The following is a 21,294-nucleotide window of genomic DNA, read 5'->3' as shown; positions in this document are numbered from 1 at the left end:
GTCAAGGTATTGGAGTGGCCATCACAAAGCCTTGACCTCCATCCCATAGAAAATGTGTGGGCAGAACTGAAAAAGTGTGTGCGAGCAAGGAGGCCTACAAACCTGACTCAGTTACACCAGCTCTGTCAGGAGGAATGGGCCAAAATTCACCCAACTTATTGTGGGAAGCTTGTGGAAGGCTACCCAAAACGTTTGACCCAAGTTAAACAATTTAAAGCCAACGATACCAAATACTAATTGAGTGTAAACTTCTGACCCACTGGGAATTTGATGAAAGAAATAAAAGCTGAAATAAATAATTCTCTACTATTATTCTGACATTTCACATTCTTAAAATAAAGTGTTGATCCTAACTGACCTAAAACAGGGATTTTTTACTGGAATTAAATGTCAGGAATTGTGAAAAACTGAGTTTAAATGTACTTGGCTAAGGTGTATGTAAACGTCCGACTTCAACTATACATAATACCTCAATTACCTCGTCTAACCACTGCCCCCGCACATTGACTCTGTACCAGAACAGAGTATATAGCCTCGCTAACGTTATTTTATTAAATGTGTAAAAGGTCAAGGGGTGTGAATACCTTCTCAAGACACTGTATGTCTTCTATGTGTTTGTGTGTTCCTTTATGTGACCTACACAAGACTGGCAAGGATTCCCACCATAGACAACAACATACAAAATGTAATGAAGTACTTTATATTTCTATAGAATTCTGTTTCTCTGGAGGACGATTAATCTGTTCCGTTCCACTTAATTCTATTCTACTCTATCCACCATAGGACTGTTCTGCCCAAGGCACAGCTTAAAGTATCTATCTGCAATTACATCAATTCATAGCTCCTCAGTACCAACTCCGGTAGATCATGTGGAAACATGCTGTCGTTTGTGTGTAATTCGTAGAGTCTGTGTAGTGAAAAGAGCGTTTGACTTACTGGAGATCGTGACCGTAGGTGTGCAATCCCTTCAGCTCCAGGTAAGAGTCTCCGCTAAAGAACGGCATGTAGGCCCCTTTCTTCTCCGACACTGAAACATTTTTTTTTTTTAAACGAAATGCATTACAACAGGCATTATATCATCCTTGCGACAGCACTATGCATGTGTACGGCAACAATATGCCTTATGCAGCAAGTCAGGGGGACATTGGGTGAACTCGGTGTTACCCACCCAGGGGGTCCGTTTTAGATAACAAGGATGGCCTAGTCTTCATCCACCCAGACTGTGTGCGACACACAGTTTGGGGCTGCAAGGCTCTTTTCATTGGTAATTAGGCAGGATTAGCTCGCTGAGTCAGGGTGGGGGAAGGGAGGCAGACGGAGATGAGAAAGCTAATTAGCCATTGCGCAGGAGACGACTAACAACGCTCACAGACGAGAGGAGAATAGGGGCACCGCTGCAGACAAACTGTCAAACCGGCTGTCATAATAAGGAAAGGAAAGAGCTACCTTGGAACTCAGCCAGTTTACAGAGTGTAGGGGGAGAGGATTTCAGTTCCTTGAGCTACACACACACACGTACAAAAGGCATGCACACACACACACTACGTAGGCTTCGTCACAAGAGAATGTCCAGGTACTCAGATAAGTGCGTGACATCAGATCCCGGTTGTATTTTAATTGAACCTTTATTAATGGTGAGACCACGGTCTCTTTCGCAGATGAGCCCTGCATTAACACATCAACAAACAACAAGCACACTCATCAACTACACAATACACGAAAAGCAAGACACAATCTTATGAAACAATCACATTCTTTCGTTTAAAAAAAAAAAAAAAAAGGAAGGATGATTAGTGAGTGACAAGGTAAAGGAAGGAAGGATGATTAGTGAGTGACAAGGTAAAGGAAGGAAGGATGATTAGTGAGTGACAAGGTAAAGGAAGGTAAGGAAAGTAGACCGACAGACAGTTTGAACAGAAAATATCACATGGAGTTCCAGGACAGCAGCTCTGTGTGGTTAAATGGTGGTCTGCAGACAAATACTAGGGAGTGGCACTCTTATACTTATCAATACAACGATGTCTACCCAGGGCTTCACTTGGTTGGCCACACCACCTGTCTTTAAATGTTCCCAGTACAGCCTTTAAAGCATTCGCCACTTAATCATTTTTTTTTCATATCTGATCTGAGGGATCCTTTCTTTAAAGGATACATTTTTTATGTCTGTGTCCAGTACGAAGAAAGTTAGAGGTAGTTTCGCGAGCCAATGCTAACTAGCATTAGAGCAATGGCTGGAAGTCTATGGGTATCTACTAGCATGCTAGCTCTAACTTCCTTCATACTGGAGACAGAGACATAAAAATGGTATCCACGAGTTCATCCGACTCTGGGGAAGTAGATAACGGGCCTCATTGCCTAACATCTCAAAGTATCCCTTTAACTGTTCTCAGCACAGCCCTTAACATAAGCCGCTGAAAGAGGGCTTCTTATCTGATCCAAAACCAGTGTTGGCCAGACACTCAGGCTGAGTGACTTCTTCATTAATCACCACAGGCAGAGAATAGATGCCATTAGTCATCTCATTGATTTCATCGAAGCCCTCAGCGCGTAAGACGCTCTTCCCCTCAGTGATTTTCAGTTCCCCCCAATTTATTTTAATCACCTGCTAACTGGGACTTGTAACCCAGTGGGACTAGGAGTGTGTGTCTTTGTGTACGTGTGTGTGAATGTATGAGCGAGACTGCGCGTATGTGTCTATGCCTGTGTGTCTTAAGAACAAATAAATAGACTTCACTTTTGAACACCAACCTTCATTCAGTCTTTTACATTCTGACAACATCCATGAGAATTTGGTGGATGTGGCGGGGGGGGAAAAAGAGAGCAAAAAAAACGGTTGCAAACATAATCGCTGAAAGCGCTAATGCTAAACTTCAAACGGAGCTCCGGTGTGTTAGGATCTCCTCCCAAGCTGTGGCCCTGCGCTTCAACCCGCATCCCAGTGGAGCTAAGTAGAGGCGAACGCATTTCAACACTACACATGTGAGCGGGAGAGAGACGGAGAAGGGCTATGGTAAGGCTCGCAAACAACCGAAACGACTGCGCTAACCGCCCGACTGGCCAATTGCGATGCTCCTCGGTGCACCGGAGACGCTGGAGGCGGTGGCCCATTTCTCTCTGCATTTGATATCCCTCAGGATGGAGAGATGGAGCGTCACGACACGGAGAGAGAGAAAAATGTTTGTTGTTCAAGTAGGGCTGATATGACATTAAAATGTAAAATCAGATACACTCATACTCGCACACACGCTAGGTTATACTTATTTTAAAGATGGTGGCAGTACCTTTCTCGCAGTGGCGTCCCTCGCGACCCATGGGACACTCGCACTTGTACCCTCCCTCCGGCTGCACCTGGCACTGGGACAAGGGGTGGCATCTGTTGGGCTCGCACGGGTTGTGGGTGTCGGCGCACGTCGGACCTGGAGTTCGCCATCACCAGAAAATAATCCAACCTCAAGTTAGAACTCAAACCACCTTCTTTTATAAAAACCAGGGTTGTATTCATTAGGCACCAACGTGAAGAAATGGACTGAAACTACCTGAACTTATCCAATAATAAACACTCTTTTTCATTTCCCAATACGAAACGCTTTACTATGGTATGCCCTAATAAATACAACCCAATCTTTTCAGACCATTTTGCCTCCATTCCGTGTGAGAAGAGGATGATGATGGATTTCCTCAGTAAAAGAGGTCATTTTCTAATAGGATTTAGAAATATTAAATGTGCAGATTAAGGAAAGACCCAAGCACCCTTTGCTGCCTTTTTGCTATGCTTACGGAGCCTTAGTTCCTGGATGTGGGAGAGGTGCTTGAATGGCTCCCGGATGTGTGAAATGGCTTTGCCCTACACTAGCCAGGACACATCCCAATTCAGCCATCATTATTTCCATAGCCAGAGCCGCCTGAGGCGAGGAGAATGCTGTAATGAACCCCTCCCACTGAGTTCTGAAGAAAGGCTCTCTCCCATAGCCATCTATTTCACTATCTCTATCCATTTCCATCTCCCCCATCTCTGTTACTCTCCCTCTCACACACATCCTCTCTACCTCTCGTCTCTCCCTCTTTGCATACGTACCCAGTCTTAGCATTACCAAGTTCATAAATAGGCTAATCATTAAGCCACAAAGCTCCCGTATTTCTCCTCTCAAACGGGTTCCTAGTCTGTGTGTGTGGAGTGTGCTGCTGTAGGCAGAGAGCAGCAGCATCATTTAAATGCTATAGGGGCCAAGCTTCACTAGGCCTGGAGGGTGGCTAGTACCATTTAACAACACTTAGCTTAGACCTAGCAGACTGTGATCACTCTAAAAGAGGCGAGAGGGGGCTAAGTCCAGGCGAGGGGATTTGGTTATAGTCTTTAATGTTTCTGTACTGCATCACACCTAAAAGTCTTATACAAGACGTAATAGCTAAAACCTGGCTGCAGGGAATTCCCTAGAGACGGGGTTGAAATAGTATTGGCTTGCTTTCGTATACTTTTGAGCGTTTGTTTGAGCCTTACCGGAGTGCAAGCAAGATGGGCGAGGATTGCACTTTGGGGACTAATCCGTTGTTATTGGTTCCATTTCGTCAGCCGGCAAGCTCAATCAAGAGCAGCCAAAGTATTTCAAAGAAAACAAATCCTATTTGATCCCAGATATATAGGTGAACTGGAGGTCCGTTGTCAGAAAGATGTTTGGCTCACCGGAGTAGCCGTTGATGCACTTGCAGTGGAACATCTCGGCCTCCTTGACCTGGCATGGGGCGCCATTCTTGCAAGGGTTAGGCTGGCACGGATTGTTGCCGCACTCGCCCATGCCGGTGCCGTACAGCATGTTGCCACTCTTCTCCTGCAGGTTGTACACCAGGTTGTTGACGTCCAGCATGCGCACACAGCCCACCAGACCGGTACCGATGGAGGTTCTCTCCTTCACACTGTGGATGGAGGCAGGGAGAGGGAGGGGGAGAGAGAGTGTGTGAATGGCAACCATCCGACAGTTATTTAACTCCGTGGAAAAACAGGAAAAATACACACAGGCGCTCGACGGAGAAAAACAAACACACACTGCTCATTGCATGTGCTTCTCAATAAACCACTATGTGACTACAGGAGAGTTCCTGACATAACGGTTTTCATATAACTCAACAACTAAAATCTTATTTCTCCATCAATCATATTTTCTCCAAATACATAAGGGATAATCATTGAGGGGCTATGCATTCTATGGAAAATAATTAACGACGTGGAAGATGTGTTCCACGACGGGCTAGCGTAGTGGAACTGACCTTCCACTGAGTTGCATTATTTTCCAGAGAACGCACAGAGCCCTGACTTGATTATCATACCATGGCTATAATTGAACACATTTGCCACTAGAAATGTGTTCCATTTGTTCCATTTAGGGAAATAATGCACACCCTAGAATACCCTTTCAGCCAATAAGAAACAAGTATTCAACAATGCCATGGTAGAATAATATATAACCACACATACATAACATTTACTTATGTATATGCTTCAAGTCAGGCCTTACTCTGTCATCATGTCTTCAGGCACCCCTCCGATGAACAGGTGAGTGTCCAGGTTGAGGCCGTCGGTGCCGGGGGGGCTGGCGCCGTCAATGTGGGTCTCATTGTCCACGCTCAGCATGGCGTTGCGCCGGTTCCTTGTCACTACCAGCTGGTGCCAGCGACCCTGCTTAACCTGGACCTTGCTGACCAAGGTGCCTGTGCCCGAACCTGTGTTGAACCTGGGGGTGGGAAGCAAAACATTAGCTTTATACACAGTGTACAAAACATTAGCTTTATACACAGTGTACAAAACATTAGCTTTATACACAGTGTACAAAACATTAGCTTTATACACAGTGTACAAAACATTAGCTTTATACACAGTGTACAAAACATTAGCTTTATACACAGTGTACAAAACATTAAGAACAACTTCCTGATATTGAGTTGCATGTCCTGCCCCTCCCCTACAAGGTAGGGATGCTGGCCCATGCTGTTCTTGACACAAACCGGTGCGCCTGGCACCAACTACCATACCCCGTTCAAAGGCACTTCAATATTTTGTCTTGTCCATTCACCCTCTGAACGGCACACATTCACAATCCATGTCTGAATTGTCTCAAGGAAAATCTTTCTTTAACTCGTCTCCTCCCCTTCATCTACACTGATTGAAGTGGATTTAACATGTGACATCAATAAGGGATCATAGCCTTCACCTGGATCCACTTGGTCAGTCTGTGTCATGGAAAGAGCAGGTGTTCATAATGTTTTGTACACTCAGTGTATATGCTTAATGGATAGTCTGCAATGAAAAAAGTGCTGTTTAGTGCAGTAATAGGCTTAATGTTGATATGGGAAACTGGATATGAGAAACTCATACTGCATACAAAGGTAGACCTGGAGAAAGGCAACAGTTGTGAGATTCATGGGTGCACAGCCACATCTGATTAACTGTCACATTTGTACCTAAAGCTAACTTGGTTGAGAATGTATGGTATTATATTTCTTTACTTGATTTTATCTATAAGCAAGTCACTGTGATCCTTAGAGCTCGATTCTCATTGACATTAACATCATGTTCTATTCTCTTTTATTTCAAGAAGGATTTGATTTACAGTTGCCAAGAGATGTGTGAACAGAGAGAGATTAATGTATTAACACATGTGTAAATAGAGGTTTGTGTATTAATACATGTGTGCAAAGAAAGAGATTCATGTATTAATATACATTTCTGAATAGAGAGATTCATGTATTAATACACATTTCTGAATAGAGAGATTCATGTATTAATACACATTTCTGAATAGAGAGATTCATGTATTAATACACATTTCTGAATAGAGAGATTCATGTATTAATACACATTTCTGAATAGAGAGATTCATGTATTAATACACATTTCTGAATAGAGAGATTCATGTATTAATACACATTTCTGAATAGAGAGATTCATGTATTAATACACATTTCTGAATAGAGAGAGATTCATGTATTAATACACATTTCTGAATAGAGAGAGATTCATGTATTAATACACATGTGTAAATAGAGATTCACGTATTAATTCACATGTGTGAATAGAGCGAGAGTGTGTGCATGTGTATGAAAAAAATTATTAAAAGTTGTCTCATTTTAGCCTCTACCCCTTCATTCATCCCAAACAAAACCAAGCTTATGTCATTCTGGGTCCATCTACAGCTCACTGTTTTCACATCCCTGTTAACTGAATCTCTTCCTGGTTTATTCCTTTCTGTTTCATCCCCTCCTCCCGTCAACTCACTTGAGCTCCACCTTGCCGTTGACCAGGGTGAGAGACAGGAAGTCCTTCTTGCCGTCCTGGCCGTTGAAGAGGAGGATGCCCGTCATCTCGGCGGCCCTGAATTCCATGGCGATGCGGACAGTGTGGTAAGCCTTCATGGTGTCAAAGGCCAGGTAGGACTTACCCCCGAACGACGGAATGAAGTACTTGATCACTAAGAAAACAGGGGCGATGGGAGGGTGTCACATACTGTATAAGGTGTAATGTTTGTACCATAGAGTTGGATAGAGGTAAACACGCTAACCACAAAGCCCGTGGCAGAAGCGACAATGGCAAAGATAAGGGGTGGGCCCTCTTTCCAACTCTATGGTCGGTACTTGTTAAACAGTTGGAGACAAGAGCCTAGTTCAGCTATTCTGGCCCAACAAACAGACGGAAGGAGAGAACCCGTGGCTAACAGAATGTGTGCTGGTGTGTATCGTCAGGGAGGAAAAGACAGCATGATGACGTATTTTCGACTTTATAATCAGATTTTTGTACACACACACACTATTATATCATAATTCTCATCGTTTTCGCCAAACTCAACAGACTCCTGAGCCGCCTCTCTCCGTCTAGGGAGAATGGTGGTTGATGAAATCCTCTCATCTAATGATTTGATTGATCCAAGGGAGGCTACGGTGTTGTGCCGCAGCCGTCACTTAGCCACTCACACACACTCCGACTCAAACACACACTGATTTCTACCAACTAATCCCTATCAAAGAAATTAGGGTCAATTATGTTAAGATGCAGCTGTGTGAGGTGGTTCCTTATCAGAGACCACCAAAGAGGAGAAACGAAAGGAAAAAGCTCAGAGTGCTCCGACGGCACTCCAAGCTTGATTTTGTGGCTCGGCGCAGCAGACGCTGATTTGATATGAGTTTACTTTAGCGTTGATTGGTAAAGTGCTCAGTGGTCGCTAACCTCATTGGTTATTTAGATAGCGGGTGTAGGGACTTTGGTAGATGCTGGATGTCTATTGAGTCAAATAGATTGGAATCTAATATAAGCTGTATGGATTTCTGTCTTTAATGCACGGTAGGGGGTCAGTTCTAGCTCAGCAATGTCAGTTCAGGACATCAATAGGAACCTAATGTTCTCTTATGGGATTGTGTTGAACTTTATGCATTTTATTCCAACTCCTTTTCAAAGATCATTAATGGCACTGACCCAAACTCTGAAGTGAAACTACCTAGGGTGTGTGTCTGTATGTTAGTGTGTGTGTGTGTGTCTGTGTGTGTGTCTGCGTGTGTGTGTGCGTCTGCGTGTGGGTCAAAGGAAGGAAGGAGGGGGACTCCACACTCACGTTTCTCGCAGACGGCACCCCCTCTCCCGGCGGGGCAGATGCAGGTGAAGTCGGCACCGTCGTCCTCGCAGGTGCCCCCGTGGCGGCAGGGGTGGGAGTCGCAGGGCCGCTGGGCCTTGGTGTGGTGGGGCACAGGCCTGGTCCTGTGGAGGGGGGTGATGGTAGTAGTGGGGGCCGGTGTGGTCACTGGCGAGGGGGCGGTGGTGGTCCGGCGGCTGGTGTAAGGGCGGCGGGTGGTGCCCGGGGGACGGCTTGTGATGAAGGGGGAGGGGCTGGCGGTGGGGGTGGTGGCTGTGGCCGTTGTAGTGGTGGTTGTGGTGAAGTAGGGGAGGGAGGAGAGGCCTGATGGAGAGAGAGAGACATTCAGAGAGACAACAAATGTCAAGGAGAGCGTAAGTCTTGGACTTTTTTTATTCAACAACCAAAAAAAACGCCTAATCATGCCTTCATTTTATTTAATAATTTTTATAAATTGAATCTCCTTATACCACTTCATATTTGCAATTACAGTAAACAATGCAAGCCAATCCTGCAGGTGCTTGTCCTACCGTAGTTGGTGAAGCGAATGTTCTCCTCCTCTGGCTTCTTCACCATGATGGCCGTCTCCTTGGCTGCCTTCAGCTGCTTGAGCAGGGCTCCCTCGATGTCCTCCACTGTGTACCTGGTCTCTGTGGCACAACATGGGAGACAAGGCCGTTCACAACAAGACTCAACCAGGACAGCTGTTCTATGTGCTCCCATGTATTTAATCTATCGCAGGGCGAGCACACCTGATTCCATTTGTCAACTGATCATCAGGCCCTTGATTAATGAATCAGGTGAGGCTAAAACAGAACTGTGAAACGTCTCGTCCCAGAGGAAAGGTTTGAGAAAGACTGAACAAGCAGGCAGAGCAATATCCTAAAACATAGAAAATGAATTCCCCTCTCCTTAGCTCATAACAGCAAATTTATAAGAGAGCGATCGAGGTCGCTATGATACAACAACACACCCAGGGGATCAGTTGTCCTCCAACCATCCAACAAGGTTCCACTGAGGTTCAGATTAATCGTTCTCATAATGTTTTCCACAGATGGCTGTTTTAACTGGCCAGAGCAGAGCGCCTTTATGGCATCGTCTCCTGTGCGAATGTAAAAGACGCTGAGCGAAGCCCGTAAAAAGAGAAGAGGAGGGCGAGATTTGTATCTGATCAAATCTGGTAAAAACAGTACTCACTAACAGTACTCTGGGGGGGAGGGGCTGAAATGAAGCCAGCTCCAAATATACAACGCCACCAAGCTCACTCTGAGGATTTGGTTGTTGTTGATGTCGTTTTGTTAGTTTTGTCCCTTTTGGCTCGAACAATAACAAATATATCCCCCCTCCGGATAAAAGAAAAAGGAAAATAACAAAGCCAAGGTTTAAAATTACAAAGCCAAGGAGCTTTGTAAAATGTAATGACTTTCAGTGTTGTTGTAACGCGTAGCAATTATGTTAGTGAGGGAGAGATTAATTTGGTATCAAAGGAAAAATAACTATTGAGGGGAAATGATCATTTTGACACTTTCCATAAAGACCGCAGCCTAACCAGTAACAAAAGTGTCACTAACATTATATATGATGGCATACTATGTGATTATTGAAAAAGGGATTTAGGAACAGTCTTTTTTAAAGAATGTGTACCATTAGCCATGACAGTACATTTGCCATACAGGTTGGGGTCAATTCCATTTGAATTCAGTCAATTCAGGAAGTAAACTGAAATTCCAAAAATAATTTTCCTCAATACTTTCTTGCAGAAAATGTTTGATTTGAAGTTTCCAGGTGTATTATGATGGTGGCCCCATGTACTTACCACAAACGCCTCATTTCCAGGTGTATTATCATGGTGGCCCCATGTATTTACCACAAACGCCTCATTTCCAGGTGTATTATGATGGTGGCCCCATGTACTTACCACAAACGCCTCATTTCCAGGTGTATTATGATGGTGGCCCCATGTACTTATCACAAACGCCTCATTTCCAGGTGTATTATGATGGTGGCCCCATGTACTTACCACAAACGCCTCATTTCCAGGTGTATTATCATGGTGGCCCCATGTACTTACCACAAACGCCTCATTTGCAAAGTTTGCTGTTATTATTATTGTTGTATGGGCATTAGCACAGTATATATCATCCCAATTTTAGCTCCAAGACGGCAGCAATAAAAAAAAAAGTAAAAATAAAAGTTGATTGCGCTCATTTATTGGCACATTGAACCATGTCATGCGCCTTAGTTTAAGAATGAATAGTGCTGGAAAAGATGAATGAATAGTGCTGGAAAAGATGAATGAATAGTGCTGGAAAAGATGAATGAATAGTGCTGGAAAAGATGAATGAATAGTGCTGGAAAAGATGACATCATATCTGAATTCCTTTTATGCACTTTCGCCACTGAAGCCAACTCTTCTTTTTACCACGATTTGTCCCAAAACTGTCCTGTCCTGTGTTACCTGAGTCAAAGTGGGCCTCGACGAAGGCCAAGATGGAGTTGCTGGGAGCCAGGCTGCGGACGCGGACACTCATGAAGTCTTTCTGCACCTCTGACTTCCGGAACAACTCGTTCAGCTGAGCCACGGGGGAAGAAACACACATGGATTAGTACACACCAAAGCAATACATTTGGCAAAGGAGAACTAAATCAAGCATTTCTTATTGGACAAGTTCAGGTGGTCTGTTTCAGTCCGTATGTTCCTTTTTGTGCCAAATAAAAACCCAGCAATGATCAATGAGCGAGGTGATAACCTCTGTGCAGTGGCTCGTTCAATTTGAGTGCAGTGAACTCATTCTCCAGAAGAATGGGGAAGACAATATCTCTACATCACAAATGGGGCTCTACACTGACCCCTACGGGCCCTGGTCAAAAGTAATGCACTATATAGAGAGTAGGGTGCTATTTGGGATGCACCTATGTCAGTGGATAGGTCTACAACTGTGTAGAACCCCATTGGGCCTAGTCTGGGTGCACAAATTGACATTTAACTGGAGCTGGGGAATAATTAAATGAACATGTTATTTTTCAGAGACAGTTGTAAATGTCAGGTAAGCGGGATGCACGCTGGCTGCTGATTGGTTTAGCTTCCGATTCACACTGCGTGTGTGTGTGTGTGCGTGCTTTCGGTGCCCAACCTGAGGTCTAAATCATTGTCAGGAAGGAAATAGCTCAACTGTACACAATCCACATGGCTTCCCTACTAACCAGAGAATAACATTCATAATGTATCTCACTCGACCGACTCAAGTTGATACCTTAAGGGAGACATACGGTACTGTACCAAGTGCCTGACCTCATTTGAATCAGTGCTTATCGCTGCTAACCCACACGTCAAATGATCTTGAAGTGTACACTTAGTTCTGCTGTTCTCTTCCTCCTCTGTTCACTCAACATTGCTCGTACGGGGGTGAGAGACAACACTCCCACTCCACTTCTTTCCAAACTCTATTCCATTATCCATAATAGCATGCTGGAATTATTGCACAGGGGGCCCCTGCTGTGTGGAGGATGGAACTGCAGGCAGTGTGGCAAAGCCAATCTGTGTCTACATTCAGTGTGTGTGCGTGTGTGTGCCCAGACAAGCCCAGACACATGGCCACTTCTCCCCCTCTCTAGTTTTCACCTTAGGTGATATCCACACACAGTCTCTACCAGACACACACAGAGGGCTAGAGGGGGCATTGTGTCGCTATCTAATGCCACAACTGGCCCCTGCGAGGAGTACGATGCACACACACACAGACACACAGTGTTGTGAGGCGGTAGATTAGGCCTCGGCGGGGGCCAGTGATACCAATACAACAGCTGGCATGCTGTTGGAGGCGAGTAGCATACATGCACGCGCACAGTCCTAGCTTTGACAAAGTACACTTTCTCGACAGACTGACGATGAACCACTGAATGTAGCCTATCTATGGCTCCTAGTGCTGCTACTCACAGCACTCTCGATGCTCCTGGCCGTCTCCCCAAACAGCTCAGACTTGGGATCCTCCATCTCTGGGGTGTAGAAGACCTCCTGGCCCTCCACCTGGTCTAGGTGCAGGAAGCCGCTGAACCTCATGGTGGCTGGCAGGAAATGGTGTCACATGTTAGAAAAACACTACTTCCCGTGCCTAAAAGGCATGCGGTGCCTCCAACCACCCGCCCTCAGCTTCAGACAGTGACCGTTTGGGGTAGTGCCAGTCCGGGGTTAGTGATGGAGTGTGTGTGCATATGTGGGAAGGAGGGTTAGTGTGGTCGTTGTTGATTGGTTGGTTAGTTGGTTGGGTGGGTGGGGCTGTAGGGAGTTGGGGTGGAGCCTGTGACTGGCCACGATGAAAGTGGAAAGTGTGGATTGTGGGATATGGAGGAGTGAAAGAAGAAGGGAAGAGGAGGAGGAGGAAAAGCGGAAGTGGACTGGAGTTTACCAGACCGAGACTCGTCCCAAAAGTTGGCAGAGGCACGGAGGACTGAGTAGAGAGAGATCAGTTAGACAGACAACACACATAGTTAAAATGAAGAAACTGTTCAAAGTCCCTGGCTTCGGCAAAGACATTCCCCCATTTGCCCTTAAACATCCCCATTCCCTGTTCAAAACCCATCAACCCCCTATGGCCTCTCGCTTCTGTTCCGCCAACACAGTGCCAGCGACACTGAAGACAACGTGAAGGAGAAGAGTATAATAAAGCCTAAAGGAAGAGAGAAGGAGAGGGGGAGGCACTGATGCTGAGGTTTCATGCCGTGGATCGCCGAACAAATTGCCCAAATCAATCATGGTGCCTTGCTCGGAGTTTGCCTGGGAAAAAGGGAAGAGCACTTGTATGATTATCGTGACAGATAGCCATAATTGTCTCCTAATGTCGCCAAACCGGTGACTGACATAGGCTGGTTAAAATTGCATAACAATGATAAGGACTTGTTTTGGTCGCACATCGGTTCAATTCTAACGGGGCGGCTATCGACAAGGAGCAAATGGGGGAGGTTTGGATGGGAAGGAGATAGAAGACGGGAGGAGAGAGATAGATCAGATTTAGAAGACAAACATCAGACGAGCAGGATCCGTGACGGACGAAGACAGGAATGACTATCAGATCACTTTGAACTGTGAAAGTTACAAGGCCTCATCGAAGTTTAACTCGCCTCTTGCAACTTGCATTGGAAGTGTAGTATTACATGGGAAAACATGCACATTTCATTCAAATATATTAAACTTAGCATAACATACAGTACTACACTTTTCAGATGGTTAAATGTGGCAACAAAGTATTAGTATGTCACTATGTCCAACAGTGCACCACTACAATTTCTCCACACCTTCTGATAACTTCATATCGCCCGATAAACGCTGTCATCTAAGGCTTCAGACGACAGTTGTTAGCGACTAGCGGTTAGCTCTTCTCAGAGAGATCACTGACACTTTGTCAATACAGGAGAAAGATACAGAGAGACGCTCCGCTGATAGATATTGCACCTGGCTGGTCGCCACAGACTTGTCATTCCCATCCTAATGACTGTGATATCTGGGTTGACAGGCCTACCCGGGAGGAGAAATAGGTCCGGCATATTGATTAAGGCGCGAGACGCTCTATTATTGGTAACAGTTTGGCTGAATGAGCTATCGATCGATCGGTGATGGGTGGGTGTGACATCATCATTAGCACCTTGCCACAGCCGACACACAAGGATATTCACGATGCGTTTCATCATTCGTGATGTGGCGGGCTACAAATGTGGTTTGACATAACGCACTTCATGGACGGTAGTGACTATTTACGTTGCCGTTTGCGTGGCGAGAGTGAAGCAACGCAGCTCCAGATTCAATATGAACATATTGTTTCATATTCAAAATGGGTGCCTACTTACAGAGTTGAAGAAGGGGGGTGGGGAGGTCGGGGAGGGGAGCGGGGGAGAAAAGGAGGGAGGTTTTGGGGTTACTTACGGGGGCAATTGGCTCCCTCAGGGCTGCTGGAGGCCGTCTTGCCGTCGGGACAACAGCCGAAGGGAGTGTTGTCACACGACGAGCGATCTTCCGCCGTGGGGATGGTGGTGGCCGCAGCTGTGGGGTCTGGGGACGAGATGATTCATAATGCTTAATAACACTTCACAACGGTTCATAACAATTAATCACGCCCTCTTAACCTCAGCCTCAAATAGCTGCATCTGGAGCTCATCTGCATAATGTGAACCCTCCTGTAGTGGCTACATAATAGTGTGCAGACCGTAATAATGGCACTAAGTACTTTGTGACGAGGGCAGGTAAATAAATAACCACAGAAACAGCTAATCTCTTCCACTGATTGGGCGATCGCTATCGCTAACTTTCTACTGATTGGGCGATGGCTATCTTCAAGTCTTTGTCCCAGAGAACATTGCCTTTGCTGTAAATCTAGGAGTACCCTGGCTGTCTCCATCGGGGTAAAGTGGCTACTCTCACAGTACGTGAGGTAATGACCTGCAACCGTTTCTCTCTTACGGGGCTCGGTGTTCTCTGAGGAGCAGCTTTACGGTCACCCCGAGATTAGAAATGATCGCCGAGCAAAGAACCACGGCTCACTGAATAAGTCGTAAAGACGTCAGGCTGTCTCTTCAACGACTCTCGCTGTCACCCCCGAGAGCAAAACCGAAGCCGCCGGGACAGCCGCTGCGTCCCTGGAGAAACGGCTGTGGAAAAGGAGTTGGAGGGATGGAGGAGGTTAGAATCTACGGGGCATCTTTACGGGCACAGCGATTAAGTTGTGGGGGGTGTGGGGGTGCTATGGCTCAGAGACTATGCATTGCTTCACTGAGAGCCATGGAACTGGCTAACAAACATCCACCCACCGCAAACCCTCCCCCCAATCACACACACATAGACTTAGACACACATGCACACACACAAACAGGAGACCCAGGTCTCCTTGGCAGACAGGCCATGGGCACTCCGGTCCACTGCTGACAAGAGAATAAATCTGCAAGGGGGGTAAGCGACTGAGGAAGTGCAGAGGCTTGTGTTCCATCAATTCAGGAGTGTCACAGCACGCTGTTGGGCGACTGAGGGGTCACAGAGCTTTGGAATGGTAAAAAAACGGATTGTAAAGGGTTCGTCTAGCAGTCTCTGAAGTGTGGTGCATTGTGGAGTGGTTTAGCTATAAGGCCAGAATGCGGTAGAGGGATTTTAGTGTGTAGAAAGAGAGTCGTGTTTCCGTATCAGTATGTAGCAATCACAAGGTAAGAGATATTCTTATCAAGCTAACAACTCAGGCTTGAAACAATCCCCCGACATAAGCCAATAACCTCATCAGCTTTTCTGTTTTCCAATTCTCCAAAATCAGTTACGTGGTGAGAGAAACATTTCAAATGTGAAAATAGCTTGATATTTTGAAAGAATGGAGGATACCGTGACAACAGTCTTGGGTTTAGAATGCATTCTGGTATTCCTCTGCCTAACATTCTGGATTAGTCCTAACTGAAAGCAAAGGACACTTTGAAAATGCACACCTCTATGATGGTCGTATAATATCAGATAGTGACCTGTTTAAATGTTTTATGATGTAGCAATGAGACATATCAAACCGTGAGTCAGGTCAGAGGCCCATATTCAACCCTATCCTCCCACTCAGACCTCTGACCTCCAGCAGAGCAGCATTATGGGTAATGAAGTGAAAGAGCTTTGATTTACCAACAGGCTCCTCTCCGCTCGCCTCCAGAACTCCGAAGGCGCTACCTTCTTCCTCATTCTCCTCCTCTTCCGCCACCTGGTCGTCTCCGCTGGGCTCGCCGCTCCCTGAGTCTTCAAAGGCGGTAGGGGAGGAGCCAGGGCTGGTGTGGCCAGGCAGGTGGGGGGTGGTGGAGTGAGGTGGGTGGCGGGGGTGGTGACGGGGCGGTTGGTGGTGAGCGCGCTCTCCGTGGCCATGGGGGGTGGCAAGGCTTCCACGAAAGAGGCCGGGAGCCCCTTCATTTGATCATCGTCCAAGGGAGAGAGTGATGCACCGTAGTGCGGCGACGTGAGCCTGACGTGGGCGGTGGAGGGGGTGGTGGCGGCGGCGTGGGAGGTGGGGGGGTAAAGAGTGGATCGGCCGGCCGGCTCTATGATGCTTTCTGCATGGGGAAGGAAGGAAGGGGAGGAGAGGAAGCAAGGAATGGATGAATGGGTAAGCAACGATGGAAATGCTTTGTTTCTTTCTGGCCTTATAGCCCCCATGTACACCTACAACCCCCCACCCTCTCCATGTTTTTAAACGTTGTACCCTTTATGGTTCAGTCTGAGCACCCAATACTGATCGACATACAGGAAGCATAAGCCAGTCTCATTGCAATATGGAATATACACTGAGTAAACCAAACATTAGGAACACCTTCCTAAAACGGAGTTTTACCTAAGGCCTTCACACCACCGCATACTGTTGAATTCAAATGCACTGCAGTCTGCTTGTGTACAGAGAAGAATAACTTGGCCTATATAGGGTTAAGCTGCACTGCAGTTGCACTGGCGTGCGTGCGTGCGCGTGTGTGTCTGTGTGTGTTTGTGAGTGTGTATATGTGCCAGTGTTGGTGTCTGTGAGTATGAATTATGTATCCATATCCACATGTTGCCCTCCTGTAGTGGAGCTTTAATCACAGACAGCCAGGGCCTCTGGTGATGAATGATTGATATAAATGGGGCAGAAAAAGCAGGATTTTACTTTGGCTTCAAAGACTACAGACTCGGCTCACAGCCGCACAAGCATCCGTCAACTCCGCCGCGTCAGGCAGCCTTGTCAACACAGTCGCACACACCATCTGAAAAAACACTACGAAACCCTTTCCCTGCCGTCAGCAGAGAGAGGGACCCGCTTAAAAAAAAATTGAGCTGTGACCGCCATTACCCATGCAAGGCTTTGGTACAAAGACAAACATTTCTCGGCTAGAACCGATACAAAACATCCCCAGGTTGAGAGGTGAGTCGAGAGCTGGCGGGGATTGAGACACTATGAAGTGTAGCTGCTTGGATGACGGCGAGCCAGCCAGGCATAACGATACTGACGCTCCTACCCCATCCATTGTGTGTGGAGGGGGAAAGAAAAACCTCATTTGAATTCGGCTAACATTATGAGTAGGATTTAATTGCGCACTAATAATCTCTTATTTGATCGGCAATTACGTTGTGAAGTGTGAAATGTGATACCTTGACGAAGCGCTGGATATTATCAGCCAGGCACCCCGCTATCTTCCACCCTGCTAGGCTCCAGAGGAGAGGAGGCAGAGGAGCCAGCCTGGAGAGATACAGTATGTCAGCTTAGCCCTGAGAGTGCAGCAGCGATTGCTATTGCCGTGAGCGAGGCGGTGGCACATTTTTGCTTTTCCTCTTGGCTACACCTGTCACTCATGTGCCAAGCCTTGCGTCTGGCGGCACCAGGGGAGCGGGTGTCTGGGAACCGGCATCCGTTGGCGGGAAATGCACCAGGATGGGTGGGTAAAAGAAGAAAAAGAGAAAGCGAGAGAAAGAAAGATGGGAAGAACAACTGGCAGAGTAGTCAGTTCGGTGGAAGCTTTCCTTAATCAGGTTTACCGCTCCATTTGCAGGCAGTTTTATCGGCGGGAGGGCGGGAGAAAAATCATTGTCATCTTCACTTGTCTGGACTATGTAGTTATCTTTGAAAGGCGGTTATTAAGATTGTTTGCAGTGTCTGCCATGATCAGTGGGGAGGAGGAATCTGATATTGGAATGTCGAGAGGAAATGGAAGAGGGAGAAAAACAGGGGCGGAGGGGGAGAAAGAGAACACGAAAGAGACCGAGACAGGAACAGAGGAAATAAGTCAAACAAGTTAAGAAGAAGTGACGAGGGAAAGTATGAGGAGAGAGAGAGAGAGAGAGAAAAGACAAATTAATCTGGGAAAATGGGAGGATTGATTTCCCAGATTCCCAGATTAATTAGTCTTTTCTCTCTCTCTTTCTCTCTCCTCATACTTTCCCTCGTCACTTCTTCTTAACTTGTTCGACTTATTTCCTCTGTTCCTGTCTCGGTCTCTTTCGCGTTCTCTTTCTCCCCCTCCGCCCCTGTTTAAGACAAGAGAACCCTGACTAACATTCAGGCAGAAAACTGAAGATGCCATATGCTTGTGTTCACTGTCAAATTGCCGCAAAAGTAGAGGTGAAGACACCATATGGGAGAACCAGGCCCCTGGCCAACTTCTGGACAAGATCGGTGCCAGAAGTTTGTCATTCGTTCAAATACCATCTTTTAATGGCTTGTACCTTTCACGCTTTCACCGGTTTTCCCTTGGATTGCTTCATCTAGCTCTGAGATGGGCAACATAGCCAGAAGCAGTAATGCTGTGTAGTATAGAGAAGACTCAAAAGTGCCTGAGAGATGGGTCAGATAACAGCAGTAGCCATTTGATGTGCTTTCTGCTTCCTTGCTTCAGTGTGGAGCCATTAGCACTGACGTACAATACGATGGTAGAGTTACATCAGACCAAGGAGGCTTGTAGCTCAACTATGGTTTATGTAGGAATGGCATATGCCCTCAGTAGTACTCCTATGCTGGATGTTAGCATTGAAGTTATTTCTGTAATTCTTACTAAGAGCTGCATCAGATCAGCGGGAGACGAGGGGCGGCGGCGCGAGGAGGGTGGAGCACTGCTAATGCTAATTTGCACCCAGTCACACGTGAAATGAGCTTGCGCTCTAACCCCCAACAGGGGGGGGCGGCGGAGGAGCCTGCTACCCATGGTGCGACCGCATCCGAGGGAAGAAATGAAAAGAACTGCTGTGACAAGTCGGAGGCCCGCCGTGTTCATCTGGCTTTCCCCTCAGGCTCAGAGAGAGAGAGAGAGAGAGAGAGAGAGAGAGTTACAACTCTCTGTTACAACTCTTTTTCCCTCCGAATAAGGCTACACACTAGGTAAGGAATTACATACTACATGTCTCATGTGTGCGGCAGGTAGCCTAGCGATTCAGTAACTGAAAGGTCGCTGGTTCAAATCCCTGAGCCGGCAAGGTGGAAAAATCTGCCGTTCTGCCCTTGAGCAAGGCAGTTCATCCCCAACAACAACTGCTCCCCGGGGACCGATTAACAGGGGTTTGGTTAAATTGTGCTGACTAGGTATCCCCTTTCCCTTTCCATCGCCAGGCAACAGAGAACGAGTCGGGAGTGAATTTCACCGGTAACGAATCTCTAATCACCAGATGCTCCGGGCCTATCAAAATGCTGTTGGCCTCTTATAGAGAAAATTAATGTTACTCCTGTGCACCTGCATGTATGAGTCTGCCACATAGCTCTATTTCAGAAGCCTTGGCTAGGGTATTGAGGTGGAGCCTCCGAAGCAATGCACCTACTTTAGGCCTGACAAACTGCACCAAGATCAGCAGGGAGGAAGAGAATTAGTTGAATTGCTGTTTTTTGCGCACGTCTGATCAGTGGGTACAAGCGATGAGGTGAGCAAACGTTTTCCTGTGCGAGATGCTAGGCACCTGATGCTGGCCCATGGCCAACCTTCCTGTGCCCGCCTGCCAGCACCTTCCCAGTGCCATGCTGTCCCCGCGGGCCCTGCTGTGACGCTTGTTGGTGCGAGGCTCAACACGTCCATCGTACATGAAAGCCACATCCTTGGCGTTTGTCCCAGTGCACACCATACCACTCAGTGCAGTGGTGCACTCCATCCAGCTAAAAGATGCGACAGAGATCGAAGGATTCCCCACAGAGGTTTTGGGAGCTAAACCTCCCTAATCCGCACAGGGTTGCAGGGTATGAAACAGTGAAATGTCACTCCTTTCTGGGGAATCTGTGGCTCAGGCTCCATCCAAACAGCAGCATCTCTATCTACAGGGGAGCACCTCATTTCTCTCCCAAGACTTTGTTTTCCCTCTTCTCTCTCTCCTCTCTGTCAGCCACGGTGTTGATTTCACTCGCAGTGACACCGCAATCCCAAGCAGGGAGGATAATGGGTAAAGAGACTCAGCTGTCATCGCGTGCGCTCACAGGTATGTGACGACAAGCCAGCTGTTTGTTATTTCCACAACCGGTGGCCAACAGAAACCTTGTGCTTTACTGCTAATTATTGGCATATAGAGCCCACACACACACTACACTATATGCCCACACACACTGCAATAAAAACACCTGGTGATATCTTGTGAAATCAGTCTCAAAAAGTGTTTTTAAAACAGCTGGCCGTATAAGGGGTTACTACAGTAATGTGTAAAGTAAAATTGATGTACTTCTAAGTGTAACTATGCCGGTTATCCACAGACAAACTGAAACCAGTGAAAGAGACGCAATATGAAGCAATATGGCACCAAACCCAAAGTGGACACAACCCATATCCTCTAGTCCCTTGTCTTTGACAAGGAGCCAGATGGAGAGAGGACAGTTGGTCCTTCCGATGCCTGTGGCATTATTCTTTATCTTTTGATATGGGCCTGACAACAGGAGTTGGACATCCTCCAGTATGATGTATGGAGGACAAACGGGGCTCACCTGTACACTGGCCAAAGCGTTCCACTGTGATGTGCTTGTCCTGCCTACAGGCAATGGTCCTCAGCTGGCACTGGTCAGCGTAGGTCACCCCATCAGAGCCACACACCTGCTCGGGAAAAAGCCAGGACAAAAAGAAGATAGGATCACGACTTGTTAACTTTCGCATTGCCTACCACCAACCAACGTCAATACTAAATGCGGAACTGAAGCTTGGTAGTTCCAGGTGCTGGGGTCCGGATTCTGTACAGGACTATTGACAGTATGAA

At 46.6% G+C, this 21,294-nt stretch overlaps 1 protein-coding gene across 1 annotated transcript in view; it reads right to left on the bottom strand.

The window, feature by feature from the left end:
• The window catches only part of LOC115132061 (agrin), a 291,320-nt gene that overhangs the window by 20,192 nt on the left and 249,834 nt on the right, over window positions 1-21,294 (bottom strand). Inside the window, 13 exon segments of the mRNA XM_029664281.2 lie at window positions 937-1,027; window positions 3,282-3,416; window positions 4,682-4,911; window positions 5,511-5,726; window positions 7,268-7,460; window positions 8,595-8,936; window positions 9,143-9,262; window positions 11,071-11,185; window positions 12,550-12,677; window positions 14,530-14,655; window positions 16,249-16,437; window positions 16,440-16,667; window positions 21,029-21,134. Of these exon segments, the coding sequence (XP_029520141.2) occupies window positions 937-1,027; window positions 3,282-3,416; window positions 4,682-4,911; window positions 5,511-5,726; window positions 7,268-7,460; window positions 8,595-8,936; window positions 9,143-9,262; window positions 11,071-11,185; window positions 12,550-12,677; window positions 14,530-14,655; window positions 16,249-16,437; window positions 16,440-16,667; window positions 21,029-21,134 (2,219 nt within the window).

Source organism: Oncorhynchus nerka, linkage group LG7 (assembly GCF_034236695.1).
Source record: "Oncorhynchus nerka isolate Pitt River linkage group LG7, Oner_Uvic_2.0, whole genome shotgun sequence".
NCBI classification, from domain to species: Eukaryota; Metazoa; Chordata; class Actinopteri; order Salmoniformes; family Salmonidae; genus Oncorhynchus; species Oncorhynchus nerka.
The sequence above is the reverse complement of the archived record's forward strand: the minus strand, read 5'-3'. Positions and strand labels throughout refer to the sequence as shown.